This window comes from Aptenodytes patagonicus, chromosome 17 (genome assembly GCF_965638725.1).
Source record: "Aptenodytes patagonicus chromosome 17, bAptPat1.pri.cur, whole genome shotgun sequence".
NCBI lineage: Eukaryota > Metazoa > Chordata > Aves > Sphenisciformes > Spheniscidae > Aptenodytes > Aptenodytes patagonicus.
Genome location: NC_134965.1, coordinates 10,641,898 through 10,669,647, shown reverse-complemented (window position 1 = coordinate 10,669,647; position 27,750 = coordinate 10,641,898). Strand labels below are relative to the sequence as shown.

The window sequence follows — 27,750 nt, the reverse complement described above, 5'->3', positions numbered from 1 at the left end:
AAGCAATTTAACTTGTTCTTTTTTAAATTGAAGGATATATTTGCATATTGGATTACTTGTATTATAATCAAGTTCTTTTGGTTTGCTCCGGTACTAAAATTACAATCCTTTGTATATGATATAGCAGACTGTTACCTTAGATCTAATGGTGCAATAAGATACTTAATGACAAAATGCTTTTTCTAATTGGTGTTATTTCTGACTGATTGTAAATTACGTATGTTATAAGATATCTACAGGAGGGATGATTCACAGCAAGGTATTGAATCATACCCCATGTTCTGGGTACAGCAATATCAAAACAGTTGAAAACTATTGCCTCGGCTGCCTACAGTATGAAAGCAGCACTTAACACAGGATTCTGTATTCTTTATTTAACATCAAGGCAGAATTTTGTTTGAAGCCAGTGTTGTAAGTAGCATCATCTTAATCCATTATATAGTGGTATATTGCCAATCAATCTGATCTCATTACAAAGCAGAACAAAACAAGAGGTGGCTTTTGATACTGGCTTGGTCTATTGGCTGGTTGTAGTGAAAAAACACTTTTACTCATCGTTTCAAGCAGTGTCTGCGATGCTGCACTAGAACATAGCAACTACAAACTTCTGCTATAAAGGCAGACAGGGAACACTGATCTGTTTCAGTGAACTATTTTATTCTCTATGGCTGCACAGATAGCTTAATTTCATCATGTCTCATCCCAAGGGCCCATGAGCTCCACAGGTATTCAGGTCTGTAAAAAAACTTACAGGATTGTTTGAAAAAAATCTAAAAGCCACCACTGACACTGGAAACCACTGAAGGTCAATGGATATGGAAAATGGGTATATATGACTTTGGTGTAGTAAACCAGTAGAAGAGCGTGACAGCCACTTTAAGCTGTATTTTAAAGGTATCTGTTGCCAGTAAGATACATTTTTTAGGTTTCTGCTGTGCATGTTTTCATACTGAACAAGGAGCTTGCTAGGGATAAGTTAATTGTGATAAAATAGCAGTACAGAATTTATGGGTATCATTGTGAGAATGGCTCCTGGGAAGGGGTAATGTATTGCTTCATTGTAGGATTATCAGAAAACAATCCAATGGGAAGGGAGGACACTCGCTAATGTCAGTCAATGGCAGTCATATTTTTCCCTAATCTTTCTTTTTGAAACCAAGAAGAAATCCTTTAGTGCACTTAGAGCGTCCAAGATACGTTAAGTTATTATGGGCCTGATTGAAAGTCTGTTGCAAACAATGGCAGGGCTCTTGCTGATGTGGAAGGTGTCTTTTTTGTTGTTTTGGGTTTTTTTTGTTTTGCTTTGGTTTTGAGGCTTTGGGGGTGTTTTTTTCCTCCCAGCAAGGTAAACAGTCTATGTGGAGTTCCGAGCCGGTTAGTTGGCCAGGAGAGCTTGCTGTACACACAGCCTTTTACATTAGCTGCATTACAAGGCAAAATCATGAAAGAACAAGCAGGGGTGTCTCTGCACAGCATTTCATTGTGCTGCGTAGACATTTCTACAGTGACTTTTGCTGACATTAGGTCTACCTTTTGTTTAAATTCAAGGCAAATCTATTGAATTTTTTTCCTTTTCCATTTTTGAGGTATTTGAAGAAAGAAGAAACTTGGCATACAGTTAGCTTTTTTTGTATTAGATCTAAGGCTACTCTGAAAATCTGGTTGAATAATAAAATAACAAACTTGAAATATAATTTCTGAGTATACTGAAGGGGCACCATAGTTGTTTTGGGTTTTTTTTAAATGCTGCCTAGCATGTCCCTGTATACCTCTCCCAGACCCTTATGTTAATAAAAGCTTGCTTCCGAGTCAGTTGATTTTAGGGTGACTAAAAAGTCTCAGTCTAAGACATATAGCAAATCATGTTTACCATTAGAAAGGAAAAAAAAAAAAGAAACAAAGGAGAAACTGCAGTTCCTGGTAGTTTTTCTGTTTTTTCCTGTGCACATCAAATTTTAGTTTTCAAAAAAAGTTGTGATGGTTTACTATGGGGAGTGGGTTGCTAGGGTTTTTTGGGGGGGTGGAGGGGAGGGAAGGGGAGGGGAGCGTTTGTACAACAGCTGAAAACTTGCGGCTAGGCATCTCATCCACAAAATCCCTTAGTCCTATGGAATTTCTAAAAGCCGGGTCTCTGCATATATTGTTATTGCCTCTCTGCTTAACATTTTTCATTTTAATAGGTAAGGTATGTAGTACTTCAATAAAAGCGAAAAAGAACTGGTGCTCCTTTGCCATTTGTTGCTGATTGAATCTTTGAGAAACAGACATGAAATGCTAACTTGGTCCTTATTCTAGTGGTAAAAATAAAAATTATGGTGTGAGCCTCCTTAATCTGTTCTCCTTGCCAGTTGTGTTGTCAGCTTTGGTGACTGTTTCTTCTGGCTGGTGGGCACGCTTCCTATGTAAGGTTCTTGGTCTGGTTTTGGAAGTGTGCTTAAATCTGATTCCAAGTTTCACGTTCAGGTGACTTGGCACTGTTATTTGTTTTGTTGGGGTTTTTTTCAATTGCTAGAATATGAGTATTTAATGTATCCTCTTCTTCCATAGGAAACAGACACAGTTTTTCTTACACTTTATGTCAAAATCATGGTTTATTTATATAATGCTATATGTGCCAGTGACTTTTGTGACTTACATGACGTTAAGGTCCCTCTTCTGAAGCACTCGTGTTTTGATTCTTAGACATCCATCCAATATTGAATAAATTAAATAAATGTTATAGGAATAATTTAGCATTGCCAAGTGCCATGGAAGAGATGCTGTATATTAACAGGAAAAAGGGATCTGATTTTGCAGTATATTCGCTTAATAAGTAATGCATACACATAGTATTTATTTATTTTTTACCACAACCCCTCCCCATGGAGTGATGCTTGCACCACAGTATGTGGCAAGGATACTGGCATGTAAGAGGAAGGAGCTGTGGGGCCCCGGTGCAGGTGATGACCAGAAATGGGCTCCTGCCAGCAGAATAATTAATGCAGCTTGGAAATGGCCAACAAAGTGGATGAATTTTGCAGGGAGCTGTGGCTGGTAGACTGTAGACTGGGAGCTGCAGATATGCAGAGTCTTTCGAATGGCAATCGCCGAATGTCTTTTGAGTACAGCACAGTTTTGTAGTTGATAGGGAGAACAATAATATTTCTGCAACCTAATCAAGACGGATCCACATCTAAGAAGAAAGTCACATCTCTTGGGTATACAGAAACCATTGCGAGGGAAATGAGCTGCGTTCTGAGAATATTTAGTTCATATTTGAACACCCATCTGATTGTCTGTGCAAAGCAGCTGCTGCAGACAGTTAAGAGCACCATGTCCACGCTTTCATTTCTGAACAAAGGAAGGCGGCTTCTAACTTTTAGAAAGACTTTAAGCCTTTTATTAAAACTTTTCAAGACGAGAATAAATAATACAAGGAAGTGAAGTAATATTAATAGACTGGGGACTTTATTAATGTATATTGATGTAGTGGAAACAAGAGGCTTATACTTACAAAGAGACTCCAAGAACAGTTACATTAATTCACTTCTTAAATGAAAATCACATTAAGCTTTTGTGTGGATGCTTTTACTTAGCGTGAACATTGGCTTGATTTGTTTTAGCTTGAGTATTCAGTTTTGGATGAATTGAAGGCCAACTTACTGTGGACAGAGTGTCCTGACAAAAACTTACTGCTGTTTACTAATTCACATTAGGTAATTTAGATTAATTTTTCAGACTGCGTCTGTGTAGATATGCTCCCAAACCTATGCTTTGTGTTTTTCCTGGTTCCTTTTTTTTTTTTTTGAAGAAAAACTTGGTACCTTTAGATTGCGTCCAGGAACAAGGCCTGTCTTTATGGGATTACAGTCAATACATCTTGGCCACCCAAAAATAATCTAGGATGTTGTTAGCTGAACTGAGTTGCAGATAATGTCACCTGCATGATTTCCTTTTTTTTGATGAACTTACCTACTCTGTTACTGTGGCTTACAGGACAATATAGCCTTCCACCATTTCTTGGAATGGCAATTTGGCCTTTTCCATGCTATAAAAGTAAGATATTTAGAAATGTCAGTTACGTACAATCAGTAACAATTGTACAACCAGTAACAATTTTCTGTTATATAACATAAAACAGCAGTATTGACACCAAGGTCTGTATTATGGTTGAATTTTTACCATAATTAAAATGTAGCCAGGATAAAAAATTTTGGTAAATATTTTCTTGGTCATGAAGATGTTTTTCTGTCAATGCAACGTTATGCAAGAATTTGTCATTAGGAGGCTTTAAACTTTTATATGTATATAATATATTTATCTACATTTATCTATATATATTTATATAATAAAAACCCCAGGTACAAACAGTTTGCAGAATGTCATAGTCATTATAGTATTGCAGAAGAATCCTGTCTGCTATGTAATGTAAATTGACAAAAGCTTATTATGTAAACTCTGGATGAAGGTGCCCTGGACTAAATTTTGGAAGTTCACAAAAGGAAGGAATACACCATAGGGGGTTACTTAATTTAAGATGTTTACAGAAAAGCCTCGAAGCTTTTAACATTGATGATAGTCTGCCAGGAACTGTAAGTGTATGCAGGGTCTGAAATGGGGAGAGGGAAGGGGAAGGATTAAATGTTACCAATTAGAATCAGTTGCTCAATGGTAAACTGGATTAGTCTAAACTAGAGAGTGTCTAGACCGGAGACTGAAGGAACCATACAAACATCCTCGTTTTTCATTATGTTGTATTAGATGCTGTGATTTAGAAAGGAGGAAAAAACCTCACCAGTTCTGATGTCAGCCGTAGTCCATTAAAACTAATTCACTTTGTTCCCTCTTCCATCGTAGACACAGAGATGATTGCCAGTCACTGTTGCTGAAGTCAATAAATACACTGGGCTACACAGACCTCTGGCATGATCTGTTACGGAAATTTCTGTATACGGCTTCATTCAAATGTTTTGGTTTATTGCTGTTCCTTTTAATATGGGTCCAAAGTATTCACGGTTTTACTTTCACGTAAGGTCTTGGGACTCGAGCAAAGTTGTGGATGCAAATACCCTGAACTGAGATGGTGCTGAGAATTAAGACTTCAGTGTGATTTGGGAGGCGTTAGGTCTGCTTCCTCTTTTTGGTTTTTTGTTTGTTTGGTGGTTTTAAGACATTTCAATATAAAGCTCTAACGGCATATATTATTTGGAAGTTGAATTTCCACATGTTTAAAAGAAATGGTTATTGATTTTCATTTTTTAAAAAAAAATGAAAATATGCCTCCCACACGTAAAGGAAACAAAGTGTTTCGTTTTGGAGGGCTGTGAGGTGGTATTTCTTATCTTTCCACATACCAAACCTGAACACTGAGAAGGGGAGGATCATTACCTATTTGAAAAACACAGCAATGTGCTATATTTTTTTTGCAAAATAAAATTATGTGTGTTTTCCTCCATACTCAAGGAATATATTCCATAATAAATTGGAAATTCTGGTTTTCGTACTGTCCTGATTCTTTATTTGTATCTACAATTTTGAAAGTATGTGGCCTCCTTTTTCCCTTTTCTAAATGGATTTCTTTCAAGTATGTTCAGGTTCCTGATTCTCTACCTAATTAGTATTTGTAATCCAATGCATTCTTGGAAAGTATTTTCATTGATTGTTGTAAAGACACATTTAAAAAATACTTTTGTTTTTATATATGAGGAAGTTTTGGGAAGTCCGTAGAATAGCATAAGCTTTACGTTTCACTCCTCTGTATCTAGTTCTTTCGTGTGATTTTTGTAATGCATAGTTTCTAAAACATTAATCATCTGGTCACTGGATATATTTAAATGGGCTCTGTACTGACACACAAAACATGTATTATACATACACAAAAAATTCTGTTCCTCTTGTGTGTGAGGAAGATGATGGAAAAATGATACAAATGCTGTCCGTTGCTAGTACGTGTTCTAATGAGAAACCACCAGCAAATAGTTAGCCATTGTTTGCAGACAGCATCTCAAAGGAAAAGTTAAAAATACAGTAAAATTTACATGACAGAATAACACTGCAAAATGAACTCAGAAGAAAATACTGCTTGGTTGACTAGCTGGCATGCAAGCTGTGGTGTATGGCTTCTATTCATAGAAGTGAAATTAAAGGATGCAGTTAAACAGTTGTGAAATGTCCAGTCCAACAGCTGCATTTAGTTTGTTTTTCAATTTCTCGTTGCCTTTCTTGTTTATTAGCTGTGACTCTGAGGTCAGAATTAAAACAAATATTTTAATGGCAGCATTTATGATGTTGGCAGGGAGCGCTACGGCTTAGTCCTGCGAGTTGGACAAGACTCGATATGGGTGGTGTGAGGTAGTCCCTTCAGTCTTGAAACGGAGTCACGATTGGTGAGACTTTTCAAAGTACAATGTCTGTAAATCACACAACTGATAAGCATCCTGGAATCTGCTTTTTAGTTCTTGGAGCAAACTGGACATGCTTAAAGGATCTTAGTTTTAGGAGGCCAGAAGGGAGGATCCTCATAGATTTTTTTACTGTGTTAAAAACGAACAGAATTCCTCTCTTCATTTTGACAGATCTAAGGTATAAAGGCCTTTATGAACTGTGATAATTAAAACCAACTTATGTGTAAATTATACACATCTAGTCATACTATAGAAATTGTTATACGTGCTTTTAAGAGTAATTTTAGAGTCTATGGGGCTGTAGTTTTATTTTAGTAAACTGTCTTGTCTTTACCACATTTTAAAGCAAATTATAGACATTTTATTTGTGCTAAAGCTGAATATTAGTTGCTAAATACATTGTTGTCCACACTTGTGCAAGTTCTGTACAGCCATAGGTAATACAATAAAAATAGAATCCATAAGGAAGGAAATAAGATCAGTATTTCAGAAATCAGTTCCAGACAGATAGGTTTTTACCTTATATTTACCATTTCTGTTAGCTGAATTTCATGGTAAACTGTAAGCTTCCCCTCCACCCTCTAGGAAAAGAGAAAATTTTATAGACATGTCAAGCTTCATTAAGTTTTATAAACAGTGAAGCTAAAAGTATCATTTTTTTATTTTAACTTTTTAGGAATGTATGTATTTTTAATATATAGACATTTCTTACTAGTATTTCAAAGAAGGTAAAAAGTCAATTATCTGGATTTTGAAAGTAACATACCTCAAAGGTTTAACACAGATTACACAGTGATAGAAGTTACAGAATTTCTGTCCACCTTCCTCCTAATACTAAGCCTTTAAATGATGCTGGGCTGTTGAATGTGACAGGAAACAGTTGGTTTAGCCTTTGAATCTAGACCAGCTGCTCATCTTGCTATAGCAAATGTTATCAACAGGCCTGGAAATAACCAACCCCCCTGTTTTTTCATTCCGTCTCTACCTTTATTATTATTTTTTAAGGCATTAAAATATATTGCCTACAGTAGTATCTTTTGTCTACAAAATGTGGCTCATGTGCGACAATTCTTGAGAAGATTAGCTGAAAAAGGAACTTATTTCTCAGTATTTGTAGTCAGTGTTGTAGCTGACACATGGATTCTGTTTATTTGGTATGGTTTAGGGTCATAAAATTGGGATTTTCTAGGATTTATATTCTTTTTTAGGTTAACTTGAGTTATTGATTGGACTAGCTTTGACACAACAAATAAATGTGCATTTTACCCAAAGGCTGCCTTTTCCTAGAGATACTGAAAGAGAAAAGGAAGTTGAATCGTGTATCAAGGAGTAACTAATAAATTATGATTTTTACTTTCCAGGTTTGAGATTTTGATTCCAATAAAAACAGTGAAGATACTGATGCAATCAAGTTTTTAAATGGAAATAATGTATTTTGTGATTGTAAAACTTCTGCCTCTTTGCTTAAGAAGGTGCTTTCTAGTTAAGGAGATTTTTGTCACTGATACCTAGATGTTCTCCAACACTAAAGTTTTTAGCTAACAAATGTGTGACCAAACTTAGCTGGTTTCTTTTCTTCTCACGTCTAGGAGAATATTTCATAATCAATTGTAGGTATTCCAATTAAAAACAAAATTTACTGTATGTCAAAATTATTGATCATTGCACAGGTTAATCGTGTTTTTTGGCAAGCTTTTTGTATATCTGGATGATAGCTGTGGTTTATAGGTTAAATTTTAGATGGTTGGTGACAGTTTTAATGAACACTTTAAAGTCATATTCATTTTATTGTCTCTAACATAATTTCATTCTGTGCAATTCACTTGTTAATGGATAGTCTGTTCATTTATCTAGTGCATGGGTCAATAAGTTTTTCTCCTCTCCCTATAGAGGGGAGGGAAGGCCAGATCCTCTCTAGCTTGCAAAGGAAGGTATGTTTTATATCACTTGCTCTCCCTGACATACGCGTTGTGGGATCACAGTTTTAACAGCAGTCCCACAAATGAAGGGTGCTGCAGGAATGCACTCGGGCAGCATGTGCTGTATGTGTAGGTGCTGCCTTCCCTCCCAGGCAACACTAGCTTTTTTTTTACCTTTTTTTTTTTTAAACAATACCAGCTTCGTAAGACAGAATGCAGGTTACAGCCCACTTGTATTTTACACTGGGCTACGCCTTGGCATATGCTGCAGAAGGAGAATTTCCTATGAAAATTAGGTAGAAATGCCATTTGTTGACTGTTGCAGTTAATGTGTATGTTTTAGTGGCATAAATTGTCTCAGTCAGGATTGTGGTGGAGTCAGTGGCGGTGAGGCAAGAAGAGAATGTGCTTTATAAAACTGAGAAATCTCCACGCTTTCTGGCTGCTGGGTTCATGCAGCAGTTCTGTAAGTGGGTGTTAGGGTGAATAACCTCGGTGTCTGAAGTAAAATCCCCCACCTCCAGTTGAACTCTGGTAGCATTTTTCCAAGCAGTAAGCTGTGTTTCTGCCAGGTTGCTGAGATACTTACTTCTCAGCCCTTATAGAAATTCGGGACAGTTAATTTTTGTTCTTAAAGCTGGCACCATTCCTTACAAACGTTTAGAGGGATGCCAGCTCTCCACTGTGGCAGCTAATCACACGGCTATATTTCCTTTGATTTTTATGTATTCTTCTGTGCCATTGAATTGGGATAGTCTTACACAAGGAAAGAAGAACTTCTGGCTTATCCTGAGAAACAGAACAAGGCTATCCTTTGCTGAAAATAAACTATATGAATCAGACTTTCACAGGACTAACATCTTATCTGTTGTTTTTAACCTTTACACAGAAGGGTACTTTGCAGGCTTCATACTGATTACTGTAATGGTCTTTGGTCACAAGGTCTTAAGGATGCATATGTGTGAATAAGTGAAATGTGAAAATATATATATATATGTCATTTTCACAATTTATAGATAAAGTAAGGCATAGGGAAATTAGCCCTAAATTTTAGATATGTCCACTAATTCTGAGAGTCACGATATACAAATAATCGAGTTTGATTTTGGAGGATGCTAGGACATCTGTTACTGTTCTGTCCATCTTCAATGTGAACTGCAGTGCTCTTCTGTAGTTCCACTTTCTACAGAAGCCTCAAGTTATGCAGACTAATGTAGTAGCTTAGCCTAATTCACAAAATTATTCACTGAGACAGGCAGAATGGGAAACTGTGCTTAGGTCTTAATTCCTCTTTCACCTGTGATAATTGGTGAAATCTGAACTGGTCGTAGCTTCCTGTTCTCCATACGGGGTTTCCAACGTCTGTCCTGCCAGGGTTTTCACAGGAGAACCAGGCGCTACGGGCGCTGTGGTTATAGCAGGCTGCCGTTCAGATGCATGTGCTGTCTCCTTTCTCTCTTGTATGGTGCATTTGGCACAGCCTTTGACATGAATTCCTTCAAAAAGTCATAGTTGCATAGTAACTGTAATAGTACAAGCCAGTAACTTATTACATGACTGCAGGGCCTCCCAGTTTCAGATTTTTACTTTTGCTGTTGATCTGGGACTAGCCAGTTTGGACTTGGACTATAGCGTTGGACACTGCTGATGAGCAGCAGAGCTTTCATTTCTTTGCTTTCATTCCTTGTTACTGGGAGCATACATATAAATGTATCTATTATTCGTATTTGTTTTGGGAATCTGGTTAACAGTAGAAGCTTGCGCATCTATTTGGAGTTTGTGTAACTCGTAATCATTCGTTACTGTTACTATAAGGTTTGTGCCTTGTTTCTCAGGCTGGGGAGGGAAGGCTTCATTGTCAAGAACTACATCTACAAAAAATCCAGTAGGTGGCTGTGGGTAGCTAGGAAAGATGAGAATTATCCTGTATTTGAATTTTTTTTAGAGGTTGTGCTTTAGCTGCCAATTTATTAAGGCAAGTAACTAGACTTACAGCCTCTGAAAAGGACATTTTGTTACAAAAGCTTAGTGGTGGTCTTCCCTCAGGACAGCATTTTTCAATAAAAGCTTTTTTCTACGTGTCTTAAATGTATTCATAGAAGTGTTCGCCAGCTACAGGATTCTGTCATGGCTGCTTACCACTTTAGGGGGAGCAAAAGATGCAGTATTTTTCAGTACAAGCCCTTAAAAACAAACTGGAAATACTATAATTAAGTAAAACATTACTGTAGCTGTAGCTAAGTACACCTTCAATTTGGCAGTAGCACCAACTTTTAAATTGGTGGGAAGGGGGAGGTACATTCTAATATACATAAGTAATATGTATTACATATATATGTCGAGTAGAAAAGTGTAAATTCATACAGCTACCTTGCAAGTTCAGAATGGGATGCATTCTTGGACCAAGATAGCTTCTACGTAAGACAGGAAAGATACAGGTTGTAAGACTTGATCCTTACGGAGTTAAGGGCAAGGTGGTAAGAAGGATTCCAAAGAAATAGGTTTAGAGAGGAAGAAAGGAGTTCTCAGTGAACAAGTGGGAGACTTTTCAAGCTGTGGTATTGACTGAATGAATAGTGGCATAATTCCAGCAGTGCAAGGGAGAGGGGATAGAAAAGAAGTTTGCAAACAGTATAGAAAACAAAGAGCAGAAATCAAAGCTATGGGTACAGTTTCAAACCCGTTTATTAGAAGAGGACGGGTTAAAAAGAAGGGTATGTTGAAAATGAACTGGAAGAACTTCAAACTTGTAACATTAGGGACTGAAAGCTAATTTATAGGAAAATTGAAGGATTGAGAAGCTGTTACTCACTCAAGGTCACGCAGTAACTCAGTGCCAGAGAAGAATATTACACAGGATCCCTGATTCTTAATCCATTGCTGAAACCAGTAAATGACACGTCAAATTCAGTTCATTTTTGTACTTTGATTTTTGTTGTTCTTTAATTATGGTAATTTTAATGTCAAAGAGAGAAACTTTTAAAATAAGACAATCAGTAAATAGCTAAAAAGGGCTGCTGTTTTATAAATATATGGGTAGTTTTCTTTTAAATGTGGTAAATAAATGATCTGCTTTCCAGAAGTGTTACTCCTGCCAGCTTAGCAGCTGAGAGCTGTGAAGTGCAACACATGTAAAATTTTAAATAATTACGCTTCCTTGGCTACAAAAGAGCTTTTCCATCCATTAATAATGGGAAAATTAATGTTGGGCCAGCAGTAAAACAGATTAAACTGTATACCCCTTTGGATGCCTGACTGCACCTTTAACGGACCTGAAATTCCTCTGATTATTTAAATGTTCTATATTGAAATGTGATGGTGGCCTTGAGTTAATAGTTAAAGAGGTTTAAATTGGAATGTCTCTGCAGAAGTTGTTCCCATTGATCAGAGCAAGTGGGCAGAAAAATACCTTATTTGATTGTTGGGAAGCACTGATAGTGCCTCACAGATTAACAGAATTTTTTTTCTGTTTTTCCTACCTAAGGTGTACAATCAGTCTTTTATTAAACATGTAGATTAGTTAAGGTTTGGAGATACCTTTTATAATGGCAAGTGCTGTATAAGCTAATTTATTGCAGCACTGATATGGCTGCAACCAGCACCTCGGCTGTGCTTGGACTTTTATAGTGACTGCAACTTTCTTCTCGAGTTTGCAAGATTAATCTCATTCTGGAACATCACCCTCCTGGATGTGTCATCTAGAGTAAAATGAGCTGTAATTATTTAATGACAGAATAATTATTTTCTTTTTCTCGATTTATTTTGACTTTTGTTTTTCAACTTGAATTGTTGCCTTTGAAGACAAATGTATTAAAAATAATGTAATGGCATGATATTCGATGAATTGCAATTACAAAGATTGTGTCTCTATACCATATATGCTGGGGCAGAAGGTGAGAAATAATTCATGATGTGTAGCTTGCTAGCATTGCTTTATGGTTTGTGAAGGGAAAGTGTCAGCAGTGGAATTTTTTTGCATCAAAAGTGTAAATCTAGTCTGTTTTAACATGAAGTATGCTTTGAATGACAGCAAAAAAAATTGTCTCCTCATCATGATTAGCCAGGTTGATATGAATGAGAGTGCCCTTTTCGTGAAAGAATTTCAATGCTGTTCTCTTCTGAACTTTTTAATTTCATTTGTGTACGTTCTTCTTTTTTTCTTCTTAAATGCCTCCCCACAGGAAACTAATTTTCATTTTGTAGAAATACTTGCCTAATTCTAGAGCATTTCCCACCTGAAGGTGGAAGACCTTAGGATATACTGAAAATTTAGGAAATTCTTGATAATTTAAATTCTCTGTTAAATAATTACTACAATTTTAAAAACAGTCATAAATAAAATCATTCTTTGTTTGCTATGAGTTTAACCCTGGAGGCGTGCTGAACAGGATCTTGAATCTGAGGAGAAATGCCTGTGAAATACTGTAATCAGTGCTATACAGCATCATGTCACTTGGGTGGAAGAAATGCATTTAAAAGAGGGCCAGTATGGTGATTTGCAGTGCATTAATTCTATTCTTAAATTTCAGAAATATATGATTACCAATAGCTTAAATCCATCGCTACTTAACTTTTTAGAAATCTTCCACATTCATATTTCTTCAAATCTAAGCATATAACCTATTATCGCCAAAGAAATTTATCCCCAAATCGGGATTAAGTAGGAGTTGGTGGTAGAAGTTCCTAGCAGGTTTGAATAGAGCCCGTTTTCTCTTTTGAAGATCTGGTATTTGAGGAGGGGGGAGAAGATAGGAAATGTTTCTCTGTCATTATCAAATTGATGTCTTCGTGCAAAGAAGGTATTGTACTGCTGGAGAAGTGTGATTAAATCATTGTGCTTCATAATCTACCTTTTGCTGCAAACAGAAGTAATATGTAAATAATTGATTTCCATCTATGTACCATTTATAAGCTTTTTTCATTACTACCAAAAAGTCTTGCTTTGATACGAGGCATTGAGGAGAATGGTCTTAGGCCTCCTATCTTTTTCAGTATGTCCTGTTTCTGTAATTTTTCTAACAGTTTCAGCAATTTTTTGTAGTCTCCTATTCCTCATTTTTAAGAGAAAGGAAATATTAGGGTCTTAGTTTCTTTAAGCATTAAAAATGTACAATTGTCCTAATCTAATATTATCCATGGTTGCTTTCTATGCTACTGCAGAAAATTTCACAGTTTTATTGAAGGATGGTTCTTTATTCACCTTTTTATGATCATCTTTTTGTAGAAAATTTAGTCACCTTTTGTCCTGGTTTTGGACAAGGACACCTTTTTATAGAAATTTTACATTTTGTTAAAATCTGTCAAATTTGTAAGTTAATAAGGTTAACTTTAATATAGTGCTGAATATATTGAAGAAGCGTGTGGGCACACTTGTAAACATTGATTTGTTTGGGTATCTCTATTGCTGAATGTACTCTGTTTTGATACATGATAGATTTATAATTCTAAAATATATTAATATCAGAACAGCAGGCACTGTTAACCTCTTTTTGGATTAAAGATGCACAACTGTATAAAAAGGGTAAAATTATTTCCCATATTGAAGTTAGTGGCAAAAGCTCCGTAGTCTTCGGGGAGGTCAAGATTTTACCCTCTCTAACATTTACTTCATTGTTATTCCAATGAAAAGGGAAAAACAGGGTGATATGTTTCAGCAGTGAAAATGTTTACTGCAATCTCTGCAACTAACAAACCCCAAAACACTAATGTAATGGTGGTGGCTATGGATTTGTATCCCTTTTGGAGGAATTACAAGCAGGGTTAAAAGAAAAGGGAGTCTGTTCCCTTTGATCTTTTGCCCTCACTTATTCAGCTGCCCTCAGTGTGCGTCCTTAGTTTCGGGAGGGAGAAACCCATCCTGATAAAGTTTTAGTATTTATTGGGCCATGAGCTTTAGTCAGTTCGTGCTGGAAACTGGTGAACAGTTTTTAGTATATAAAGCATACTGTTGAGCCATCTGTTGGACACGGTAAATGTCTGACAGTTTCCATACATCCACCCCAAGCTCCAAATATTCAGATTAAATATATAATTGTCCTAAGCGTGTTACAGTGTACAGAGATCTCCAGTCATAGATAATTATTTATTCACAAAATAATTTTTTATTTTTCTTCTTTCTTTTGACTTGCTGGGGGTTTTTTATACTTAAATATTTTTGATATCTTTATGTACTCGTGTTTATCTTCTTGGCGAATTTTGTTGTTAAAATCAGATTTTTCTTATTAAGTTTTTTTTGAGACTGGATTCTGTAACTGTGGCATACGTCTTACACTTGGAAGTATACATGGGCTTACTAGCACTAATATTTGGCTCTATTTTGACTAGCATCAGCCTCAGAGAGGAGTTAAGAGAGTATAAATAAAGCTACTGTTCATAGGTCAGGTCATATGTTTCATAAAACCATGGACCACAAACTTTGTCACATCTGAACAAGATATGTACGCGACTGCTTTTTGCAAGGGAGCTGCCGTGGAATAGAAATCTATACAGTTAGCATGCGGAGGGTCGAAATGCCGAGCGAAATGCGTATGGACTGAATAAGGAGCGACTGTAAGTCAACGCGGTTCCACCGAGCTCTCTGATCGTGTAATTTGAAAACCTACAAAGCATAATATTAACATTGCATGGTATCTATGCTCATATTTAAAAAATAAAATCTGAGTAGTTGTTCATTTTTTTTTATCACTGTGTAAATAGCGTATTTGTGCAATGGCTATACAGGTCTCTACGGCTATGCATGTGTGGAAATGGAGGAGTTGCATTCTTAAATTAAATAAATCTGTGAATATGTTTCCTTCATGCAGATGTATGCCTGCTTTCCTAACATTTGTGCCCTTGGTGTTTTTAAAACAAATCCAACACAGCTTGAAAGTGTTGAGTTCTTTAGTGTGTAATTACAGAATGACATTGTTTTGGAAGGCGGAAAAAACCTTCTGCTCCTCTGAAAGATGGCATTATTGAAAGTGAAGTTACTCACGAAACTTAAACCCAAGGTGAAATTGTGTGTGCCTCATTTGTATGCATATAATAAACAACTATGCAATTAGATAGGTGTTATAAATAGGATGTGGTGGAGATGCTTAGGCTACTCAGGTTTCCTAGATTTTATAACAAGTACCCAACTGAGATTTGCTACTCTCTAATTTTGCTGTTTGGGCTAACCAGCTGACGCCTAGTTGAAAAGAGTTATGTTCCTACAAGGCCACAGAAGCCTTAGTATTCAGTCTCTGTCTCCTTCGGATCGTGGAGAACTCTGTGTACCATCAGCAACTTCAATCCCACCCTTTAGGCCAACCCTCATCTATCAAACCCGGGCTGAGAGAGAGCGAGAGGAAGCTCCCAGATAAACATACAGCAGCGCCTAAACTCCTAATCACTCTGGGCTTCCGCTTCCAGGCCCTATAATTAGAAGTCCTTCTTTTCCTTGTATTCCCAGTTGACGCAAATGCTTTTTGTGGCTTGGCACCTCATTTAGGGCGTGGGCTTAGTTTATGGCCAGGCCAGAGTCTGGTTTAGTCTTCTGATACTGCATAAATAGCTCTTAACCCACAGTCTACATCTGTGCTAGTTTTTCCTTTTATGCATATATTCTCTGTATTTTTTAACGTTTCTATCCTGAAAGAAGCTTATTGTTTCCCAAACAGAATGCATGAAAAGTAGGAAGCTGTAAATTAGGGCAAATGTATCTGTCAGGTATAACAAAGCTTCGGTAATTTTTTTTCCATCTAGGATAGCTGTTCCTTTTAAACTGGATTTTAATAATCTCTGTGGATTTGAAAAACCACACAGTAAAGCAGTCATTAATTTAACCTAGCTGCACCCCTCATATTATGGATAAGCAAAATCAAAATTTTTGCAGTGAGATACATACTAAGTAAAATCTGCTTTACACATAAATTTCCACTGGGTTCTGTGTATGCAAGACCTTCAATTGATTTCAGATGTTATCTGTTAAACAGGGATTAATGCCAGTTTGAAAAATAAGCAGGAAATCCTTGAGAATTATTCACTTTTCATCTATGATTATTCATACATAAAGTACATCATAAGAGAAAACATTTTGGACTGAACTTATGACAGCTTTAACCCATATTTCCGTCTAAACAACTTTTTGGGAAAACTGTCACAAGGTCTTCTAGAAAGCTGAGTTGAAGATTTTTGCAGTTGAAAGTGAAAGTGAGGTAACAACCAAGATTCAAGTTCACGTTTCTCTGCTGGGATTCGGTATTTCTGCTGGGGTGTTGCGGCGGTGCAGCGGCCTTTTGTTGCAGGGAGATGGAGAGAGAAACGAAATGGCTGAGCTGTAGTAATTGAAAACTGTGATTCTTCAGTGTGAAGTAATGAGAGCTGGAAAATACCACACCAAACCCCAAGTCAAATGTTCTAAACCAGCAGTGATTTATTGTTTGAATAACAGTAGTAAGATATTTCAAAATGCTGTTTTATAAATACACGTTCTTTCACATCTGTGGTATTGTGCTTGGGACCTCTGTGTTGATACAAGTTCTGCAAGTATATATTTGTATTTCAAATGCAAATGTGAGTATGGAAGGTCATCCTTTAACTTACTGAAAAATAGTCGCTAATATAAGCAAAGGGCCTGTTTTCCTTCGGCTTTCATCTAATAAAATGTATTTATTCCAAGCAGTGACAGACGGCAGGATTTTAGATTAGACATGCAAAATTGCCAAATCAGATACCACCCGTCCTTCTCTTTTTAAGCCAATTCCTTTCCACCCACAAATACATTGTCTTTCGCCTCTGTACTCCTTCAAGTTTGCAAAACCAGAAAAAAACCCCAAACATAAAAAACATGAAACCCAAAAAACCCAAAGGCAACGCACGTTAATATGGAACCAAGAACTATGTACATCATATGGAACTGATCAAACCTGCAAGATAGGCAAGCACATTTCACGGCTTTGTTCAGTTATGGCGCATGTCATCAAAAGAACGAACAGGTAACACCGTATGCTCTATGGATTTGTGTGACATATGTTGTAGGGTATGGTCCTAAAGTGAGCTTTCTAGCTGTGCCCTGCTCAGGGTAAGTAGAGATTACAGATTTGGGAAAAAAAACCTTTGTGAGGAGAAGGGCGAAATTATATCGCGGCTGCATACTGTGGGGTTTATTGTGCTGTCCGCAGACACCTGCATTTCTAGCCAATATTGGAAATGAGATACCAGTTAGCTAAACAACGGACAGATTTAATGGACAATGCAGTATGGTAATTCCTGTGTTTTCACTGGCTCATGATTATTACGCAGCTTTCTGTCTCCAGTTTCCAGACAGATTTTTGGCTCGTTTAAAGTGTGGGTGTGTTGTTTTTTTTTTTTTTACGATCTTCATTGCACTGTGCCATGTGATGGGATACACATGAAGAATGCTGTGCTCCGATCTCTGGGTGCACTCAGCTCTGTGTATGTATTCATAAAAGACTTCTAGCACTTTGGGGGGAAGAAAAAAATCCAGGTTTGCTGAGGTCGTCTGTTTACTGTTGAGAGAAGCCTTATGTATTCCTCTCTTCCAGCTTCTCTTTCTCCAGAGGTCCTTTCCATCAGGAACAAGAGAGAGCTCAAAAGGACCAAGAGCACACTCAACTTCTATATAAAGCTATCTAATGCGTGAGGAGAGGCAAATATGGGAATATAAACTATAAATCTTTACTGTGTTGAATTAGATCTTTTGGAATATCCTCGCTCCAGTAATAGTGGCAGCCTAATTCTAGCACACAAACCCTTATTTGCTTCCAGCTTTCTCCACTGGAAATGCTATATATTATTGAGGACCGCACACTTCACTAGAAGGGAAGTGTATTTTGTGATGTTTCAGAACAGAATTAATGCAAACTGTGTGCATAATCCCACACTAAAGACTTGGCTGACTTGCACTTGAGCAACTTTAGCTGTATTTCCTATCAACACAGTCACTACAAATCAAGGAAATTGCCAGTTAAGCCAACATTAACATCCAGACCAACCTCAACTCACATGCCTTACCGCCCAAACATAATACCCAAATGCACTCATGGATTTCTTAGCTCCATAACAAACTCTCTTTCATTTCTAACACTCAGTATCAGAGTAACAGCCTATAACAGTAAAAGTATGTCTACTAGAGGGAATCTTGCTGAGGTCAGATTTAAGATTTTGCATTTGTGTGATTTTGAGGAAATGGATGTGTGCAATGTGGGTGGCCTCGCGCTCTGTCCAAGCCCTACCAGCTTCAGTGGTCAAGCCGAGAAGGAAACTTGTAGGCAAATTTGTCTCTAAATGCAATTTGGATTTCTCTCCAGTTTTGTACCTTACTGTTGGTGGGCCTCATAGTCTTGAAAGTATTTGTTTATCTTCACAAGATCCTTATTTCATAAGAGTTATGGTCAAGAGAAACTGAGGCACAGGCCTGTTCATGGTCAGATGAAGTCTGTGGTGATGCTGTTACCCTGTTTGGAGGCTTCAGGACTGTGCTGTTCCTCCTATGAGCCGAGACGTGCTCACAAACCTGCTTCAGCCTCGGAGGAGGCGGCACTGGGTGGGGAGTGACATCGAGCCCAGGAGGTTAAGGCTTTGGCTGCTGAAATTTTCCTATTTGGGCTTAAGGGAAGGGGGATTCCAGGATTGCCAAGGAGGGGAAACACTCAGGATATAGCTATCGAGTGATGTTGTAATGATGGTTCAGTAGAAAAGTTAATTAAGCTTAATCTTTACTAAGAGCGTGTTTCTCTGCTACTCAGTACACAAGAGGATTTTTTTTTTTTCAGTTTAATTCTAAAATTTTAAAAGTGGCATATGCTAGGACTTGTAATGTGTGAGGGCTTTCAAAGTTGTACTGTATATATTTGTTTAGCAGCAGTGAGTAGAAGAGGAAAAGATGAGTCGCAGAACCATGTGCAAATAAACTGAGAAAGTGAACACTTTTTTATGACAGAAATAAGATAATCGTTTATCCTTTGAATAGGTGTCATGTAAAATGTGGAGACCTAAGTTCTCTTCCTGAAGGATAAAAGATTTCAATTACTCTTTATGTGGAGAATCAACACAACAGAGCTGTGTGGAAATTCCTGGTTTTCCTTAATAGATGCGATACCTCGAAAATTATTTAAAGGCACTTCAATGTAGCTATTAAACTGCTAAAATCACTTTGTACTTGACATTAATTAATATGTTGGAGGATTACTTTGGATGATAACTTCTTAAATTTCATTAATAATCATGGTAATATAGACATTGTTATACAGAAAAATAAATCTGAAGTTTGTTTATTGTAGTTCTAAATTCTGTCATGATGCTGTACTTTTCTTATATGTACAAAAATACTTCTTTTTTGATATAAAAACTTAAACTTTTATGGCAAATTGACTTCAAATATGTTTGTAAATGTTTAAAAACTGGGTTATGGACTGACATATAGTGGGAGAAAAAAGTAAACAGCATATGTAAATTACTGTGATTCTGCTGATCTTCTAATTTAATCATTTCAGTACATCCATCGGTGACCTGTTTTCAATGAAGTTAGTACCTAATTTAATATTTCACTTGAAAGCTCTCAATTCTGATTTGCTGCCTTTTAAGCAATAAATCAGACAGTTTCTTTCATGCGCATTTATAAGAAAGATGCTTCTTCAGGATTGTTTTTGGTATGGGTTGTTTTGGCTGCATTTTGATAACATTTCTTCTTCCAAAAATATTGTTGTGGAAACATTAATCTTTTTTATACTGGCTCTTTCCCAGTGAAGAGCATTTTGGGGTTTCACTCTTAACATTCATCACTTCAGTGCTTCATATTGGTCACACAAGTTCTCAACTTTAGTTAGAATATTCCTAGATTTTTTAGTTGGCTTTTATAGATTTGTACTGTAATACCGAAGTAGTAATACTGTTAATGTGATTCCAGTTGAAGTTCTGATTCATTTTGATGAAGTGAATCCCTTTCAGTTCAGTAATTTTCTGCAACTGTTTACTTTTGTTTCCAGAAAACACAATGTAAGCCACGCTAGATTTTAGATAGACGTTCATAAGCCTCTTCTTTTGCAGTGATTAATCTCTTGTGCTTTTGTGTTTCTTTTTTCTTTTTCTTTTTTTTACCCAGGGATGTTGCTGGTCACTACTGACACATTAGGCCATGATTTCCATGTTTTTCAAATACTGACACATCCTTGGTCATCATCACAAAGTGCCGTCCATCATTTGTATACACTTCACAGGGGAGAGACTGAAGCCAAAGTAAGTTAAACTATTTGCTGAAGAATAATCCCCAGACACCTTATACATTTTGTGTATGTTGGCACTTTAATGTTTGTTTCAGCACACAAAGAGCCTTTCTTATGTTATAGCCACAGAAAGGATAAGAGCACAGCGTTTAACCTGGACAATAATAAATTCTTGCCCTTTACAATGAGGTGCTGTCAGATTTATTCAGATATGACACTACCTCCAAAGAGCCCAGATTATTAGCTGTGTTTGTACTTAACCTTTTCTCATGTAACATGTTAAACGTTTGTCTAGTGCCCGTGAAGCAACTGTCAGGGTTTGCTTGACTTTGGTGGTAAAAGCTAAAGACAGACAATTAAAGAGTTGAAAGGAAGAGTTAATCAAAAGACTGCGATTAACTTTTATCTACGTTTTAGCAAATTGGGAGAACCTGTTGGAGACTGTAGTGATACAGATTTAACGTCCCAGTTTAAAAATCCCACTCTTAAAGATGGAAGGCTAAATTAGGCTAGATTAGCATAGGGTGAAAAAGTCTGAAATTCTGTTTTAAAAAATGCTCAGTAAACTGATTTATTGGTAAAGTGGAAAAAAGTGAGAGATCACTTTTGCTAGCACTGCTGTGATAGAAGCAGTGCAGCGTATTATGCTTGAATCCTTCACTGCAATGCTTTTAGGCATCGGGAGAGCCTCACCTTGGTAGCATTGAGTAACTGTTGAAGAACCTGTTTTAAATACATAAATAAAAATGTCACCACAGGGTAAGAAATGAGTATTGCGCTTGCTGATGCAATTACACACTGAAAGCACAGACTTGTGACAGTCTGGCAGATGTAAACTAGTGTGACAGAGAGAAGCCTCGGGCACTGTGATTATGACCCTGACACTGGAAGCTTGGATTATTGTGGTACTGTGATTATAGTTCCTTCGAACCATTTTTTTTTTTCCTATGAGTTGTGCAGTTTCCCTTAAGTTTTTTGCCTTACCTTTGTAACAAGTAGAATCTGAAAGCTTTATTTAATGTAGTAGTGGTTGGTAATGTTTCAACCTGTGTGAATTTAAATTACTGGTAGTTTAAATACTCTAAAGCTTTGCTGCTACTGTTCTGGAAAAGTGTAATTACTATTATAGGCAATGGTTTACTATAGGAAGGAATAACCAATCTGGTAAGTGAGAGGAAATTAGGGAAAAAACCCTGTCTATATGGGATAATATATATAGTACTTACAAGTAATTTTTATAAGTAATATGAAGGGCATTGAGATCTGTGTGTATACATATACTTGGTCATCTATTTGAGCATGTACTATAATGTGGTTAATGTTTTAGAGTTATTTTTGTTCTACTTCCATACAAAAAATGGGAAATACCTATAATCAATATTGAAAACCAAAGCATAGGACTCCAGTCACTAGGAACAAAGATGTTCTGTTTTTTACAGCTGATAAATTTGTTTTTAAGGCATACATTGGAAACCAAACATAATATGTTTTAAAGAATAAACCTTTACTGACACACATTTTTTTGGATATAGTATTAGCATCTCTGCGAAAGCATTGCATTAAAATTCTCAGTATCAACATAGCAAAGTTTTTTCCCACTTTGCCACATAGCTTTCATTTGGGATGTGAGCAGTATAGCTTTTGGAATGGTATAAAATAGAGAAAATTCTAACCAGTCTGAGGAGTCTTGGTGGATTTCACAACACCCATGATAATTAAACTAGCCAGCAACAATATTGCATTGGTACCTGTGATTCTCAATACATGTCTATCATTTAAAATATTTACATAATACGATGGATGGTTTTACTTTTTTTTTTTTTTGGAATAACAGTACTTGTAGTTGTTTAGTGAGAAGACTAGTATGTGTTGCTATTCTTTTGTTCTGTAAATTTCATGTATGAGTAGCATTAGACAAGAATTTTGGAGACTGTTCAATTTAAAATTCTCAATGCAGATATTCTGAGACACACTGGAAGCCTCTGTACCTCCTTTCTTGGTTAGAATAGTATTTATACATTTGCAACCAGACTTTTTTTCCTTCCCCCCCCCCCCCCCCCCCCCCCCCCCCGGTTTAAAGCTAATTGTGAACCAAGGCCAATGGTCTTAAAGGTCACCTTCTGTACTGGAGCTATAAAAAGTTATAATTTGTGTTGATGGACATGAGTGATTATCAGTGTCAAAATTTGTTTAGCTAGTACCCATTATAAATTGTTCCAAACATCATCATTATGCTCTTGTTATATGTGGTATTTTAATGTCCATACTGAAATTATCTGCTTTTGTACGTGAGATGCTGGCTGATAGAGCTTCGCCACACATTTCCCAAAATATCCTTCTTTCACAGTCTAATGCATGATTTTTCTTTTCTTGCTTTGTGATCCATTAGCGTGTTTCTTGCAAATAGATATTACTGATGCTATAAGACCATTTAGTTCATTGACAAAGAACTGGTACATTGGTAACGTTTATAAAAGTTTCACATACTTGTCTGAATGCCCTAAGCTGCTGGACACACGAAGTTCCCTGTACGGGATCACTGCTTCTGCACAAATTGACTGTACATGGAGTACACTGTAAGACCCGATTTTTCCAAGAAGTGTTGGATCTGCAATGTATGCTTTGTGTCATGCATGGCATACTGATTTCGCTCTGGGAGCAGAAATTTGGGAACCATATGTATTGGTGTTCCAAATATATATGACAGGTATATCTGGTGTTACAGCAATGTTTGAATTGTAATTTCACCCGGTTTAGAATATCAGCCCTGGAGTATCCCCTTTTGCAGGGCTGCAGAACTCCTGGTCTCCGTTTTACCTTGTCTTCAGTGGTTGGAGGGCAGACCAGTAGGTTGGTATTTCTCCTCGGTCTCCTAAGAGAAGGTGACAGGAAGTCCCCTCTGTCATTCGTATACAGAAGCATCTTAAGTGGATTAAGTTGCACGCTTAATGTATATTAAAGAAAAAGAAGCAAGTGTTGTGATTTAATAATGGTGTTTTCTGATCGATTTACTGCAGCGTCTCTAAGTTACTCACACGTCTTTCTACTGAGTCAGATTTACTTTGACTTAATGAAACTAAAGGATATATGCTACCTTATGCATTAATTTTTCTAAATTCCAGACAAATTCTGGTTTGGTTTGGGGTTGAGAAATTTTCAGTCTGAAAGACCATTTCTACCTTTTCCTGACAATTTCTGAAATACAGAGAAACTGGTTGGAAAGAGGTCAATAGGGGTTTTGTCTCCTTTCATGGACATCAGGATCTTGTCCTTAGCCAAAGCGGAATTTGTGCTAAGCATTTGCAATGAGTTCGCCACTCCAACCAGACAGTGTCACTGAAATCATACCGTTAATGAATGGGATAAAATAGAGACTTTGTACTTTGATTTTTATTAAAAGAAAAATGAAAATTTATTTTAATACAGAACATTGTTTGCATTGACAGTCTATCCCAATAGCTAAAAGTATGCGATTTGTAATGTTTCTCTTGGATGGAGGATAAAGGGATGAGGCTGTTGCAAGTTCCCCACAAGATAAGCTTTCCCTGTACTGAAATGTTGACCAGAGCAGATTGTTCTGGTGTTCAACAGATGACCATATGCCCTGCCAGTCCAGCTGGCGTTGGCTTCATGGTGCTGAGGGAGATTTAGGTACTGTGCTTGGTAAGGTAGGTTTTTTTGAGCTTGCATTCCCCTTGGTATGGAATTAAGGGTAAGCAGCAGTATTCTCCCTGACTATTCACAGCTAGTCTTCATAACATGGTTTTCCTTTTCTCTTTCTGCATGCTTTGAACAATGAAACAGAGTGTTGCTGAGTTTTGAAGTGGTGTTATTGCGAATCTGTGTTGTATTTGCTGACTTTGAGCATCAAATACAGGAAGAAGCCTTATGTGCTGAATAAAACATTGAGTCAGGACTGTGAAGATCACTCAGTTCCTAACAAAGCCACTGACTTTTCTGTGTGACTCAGATGAAGATGGAGTAAGATGGAAAGTGGACCTCTGTCTCATAAGGGAATTGTGAGGACAGCAGCCATGAAAGAATGTGAAGTGCTCAGATACTTTATTGGCTCAAGTGATGTCAGTCCCCAGGTCACAACATTCAAAGTTACTTTTCTGCAAACACAGACAGAAGTCACTGTTTCAGTTACATTGGATTAATATCTTTTAGTCTTTAAGTGCCACTTATGCTTTAGAATTATTATTTATTTTTTTTTTACTTAAGGGAACAAAACCCAGCATGTTTGATGCACTGTGTTACATCGTGAAGGTTCATTGCAAGCACTGGTTGTATTTAACCATACCAGAGAGAGAACTGAAGCTCTCAGGGAATCAATGCTTGCACAATTCAGTTGTAAAGGAAAAAATGTGCATGTGTATGTGGTGCACATTTTGGTTCAGGATACATTTTCTTGTCCTACAGCTCTTCATTGTGCGTCAATATTTTTACCCAAGACCATTTTGGAAGGTTTTTAATAAAGGTATAGCATGTTCTGAATTGAGGAAGCTCATTTACTTGCAGATGAAAGTTAGACTGTCACCTGATGATCCTTTCTCTTTGATCTGAAATTGTAAACAGAACAAAAAAATCCCTGAAAACAGTATTATCTCAACCTAGAACAAATAAACGTAATGATAGCATCAGTGGGCTGGTGGCCAGAGTCCTCTGTAATCTTTTACGCTGTCAGACTTTTGTTATTCTGACTCTCAAACTGCTGTTATAACTGACTTCAGTCAGCATAGGTAAACAGAGGGAATGATAAAAACATTCCAGCATGGGCTGCCACAGAACATGTGCAATTTTACGCTGTTCCAGGGAATGCAGGAATGTTTTTGTGACGTGATTTCATAGAGACTGTTCAAGGTTGTGTCATGTACCGTGTCCAGGTAGTGAAACATTGGAATAGTTTACAAACATTTGATGTAAACCTCCACGGTTAATAGAAATTTCTTCCTATCTTTTGACATACTTACGTAGTTGCAACTACTGAAATAGTGCCTGGAAGAGAAACTTTCTTATTTCTAGGAAGGACTCTGTGGACAGTGTTGAAATAATAAAGATTGATTTGGGGAAGTTGATCAGTCTTTGATGAAAGCAGACAATAGGAAACTGCTGCAATTAGAAGTGGCTTAACTATCTTGAGGAGACGGAGCTCTAAGCAGAGTGGCGTTTGCCATTTCAGTTATTAATAGAGAGCAGCTACTCTGGCTGAAGGACCCTACATGAATGTCTCGCTATGCCCAGATTCTGCCGTTGTTTTTACATGAAACTGAAATTGGTTTTGACGACTCAGGGAGACAGAGTTGGGTCTGTGTGAGTCTGATAAATCATATTGTGTAGTCCATGATTTTATTGTTTTTTCATTTGTGTTTGTTGCTACATCATTTCCTTAACTTTCTGAACCGAAAAAATTCAAATACAGACTAGTTTTCTAATTTATTTGGACCCTTGCCTCCTCAGTACTGCTGCTCTTTCTCGTTGTTTAATGATACTGGTTTTTTATTTCTGCCATCTCCCTGCACAGCATAATTAAATACTGAAGTTGTCCTTCAAATAATGGTGTGTTTTCTCTGTGACATTGCATAGCGTGCATGAAACTGGGTTAAGTTCCTATTGCAGTAATGCTAGTCACGCTTTATTGTTGTTTCACTTCACTATTGAAGTTTAATGCAGTGAAATGCACAAGAATACAGGTACATACTGTACCTGCTGTAACCGCCACAACTGAAAAAGGGGCACTAGGGGAAAAAAAAAGAGCGCTAGGAAGATTAAAATGTGTTTTAATATTTATTTCTTGTAATTACTATGAAAATACATGGTTTAGTGTTGTGAGCTTTGTTTTCTAACTATTGCATTATGCACATGCATCAGGAGCGGATTTGCCTGGGGAGGTACTGTGATAGCCCGGTAAAACTCCTTCTCCTTTCTAAGAAAATAAGTTATAGTATACGTTTAAGCATTGTGCAGCAAGTTAGTACAATACTAACTTTTAGAAGCCCTGAAATATAGAGGCTGGGTATGGGCTGTCAGTCATTCCCAGGAGTCGTGGTAAACAAGGTCACTGCCTGTCCCGTGGGATTGCTTGTGTAATCAGCCATACCTCTGACTACCCCATTTTAATCAACTGCTTTTAAAATAAGTTTTCTATGTGCTGCCCTTACTTCTGTTTTGTTTCTTTCAGTTATGGCTTGAATTATTTTTTTTAATGTATTTTGTGAGTATGTTCTAATTAACATCGTGTTTAAATTTGGAGAAGCTGTGGGAATAAGGAAAGAATGATAGCAAAAACTTATATAGATTTCCGTTCTATAAAATACGTGAGTGTTTGTCAGCTTTGAAGCCTTCGGTTCAGATGCTTTCCTTCAGATTTTCAGAATATCAGAAATAATTTTTTGACATGTACAATCTTGAAAGCTGATCTTCAGTAGAGCTGCTGACACATGACATGTCCTTGTAGGACTCCATATATTAAATTACCCTACTGTCTCACTCAGGTCAGACTCTGAACACGGCAGCTAAATTTTCATTCAGTTTTCTGGAGGATTTTACATCATAGCATTCGAAACACAGGGAAATAGGATAGTGGAAGTTAAAAAGAAGCATAGGAGATGAGTAATTGAAGGAAAACAGGAGAAGACAGTGCAAGACTGAAAAGTTACAGAGGTTAGAAGTGAATACTTCGAGGGAAAGGGTTGCGAGAGAAATGGTGAAGGTGAGAGAAATGACAAAGCTGAAGAAAGCTACGTGGTGGAGGACTCAATACTCAAGGGTATTGAAAGATTTCTTTCCTAGCATCTGTTAAGAAAACCTTTCTCAGACTGTTATTTCCTTTCCATAGAAGTACTGGATGATTTCTTTCCAAGTCATGCTAAAGCCTACCAGACTATCTGAAACGCTGTTTAATTGTCTCTGATAGGAAAATAGTCATATTGTCCATGATTCTGGAAATAGTATTGATAATTTTGTGAGGGTACTGAATTTTTTTTTCAACAAAGTTATCATAATACGGAGAAGAGTCAGTAGTAAACAGTAATATAAGAAGTGCAGCATGTCTGGGCAGCCAGAACCCCTTTTGGGTTTGACAAGTACTGATTAGGATTCGTGGAGCAAGCTGAATAGTCCCTGAATTATGGCCAAAATTTCTGCAGACCTCCTGTACAACAGGAATCACAGAATACCTGGTTTAGCCAAGGGCAAATTGGAGGATGCACGCTTTTACCCTTACAGCATTCTGTGGTT

General features: G+C 37.1%; 1 protein-coding gene across 8 annotated transcripts in view; it reads left to right on the top strand.

Annotated features, from left to right (window-relative positions):
- BCAS3 (BCAS3 microtubule associated cell migration factor) overlaps positions 1 to 27,750 on the top strand; it is a 376,438-nt gene that overhangs the window by 90,406 nt on the left and 258,282 nt on the right. For all 8 annotated transcript variants that reach the window (XR_012996666.1, XM_076354322.1, XM_076354320.1 and 5 more), the window contains exon 14: positions 20,391 to 20,524. Coding sequence is in view for 7 of the 8 variants with exons in the window: in XM_076354322.1 (XP_076210437.1) it covers positions 20,391 to 20,524 (134 nt within the window). In the remaining variant the exon portion in view is untranslated. The remainder of the gene's footprint in view (positions 1 to 20,390; positions 20,525 to 27,750) is intronic.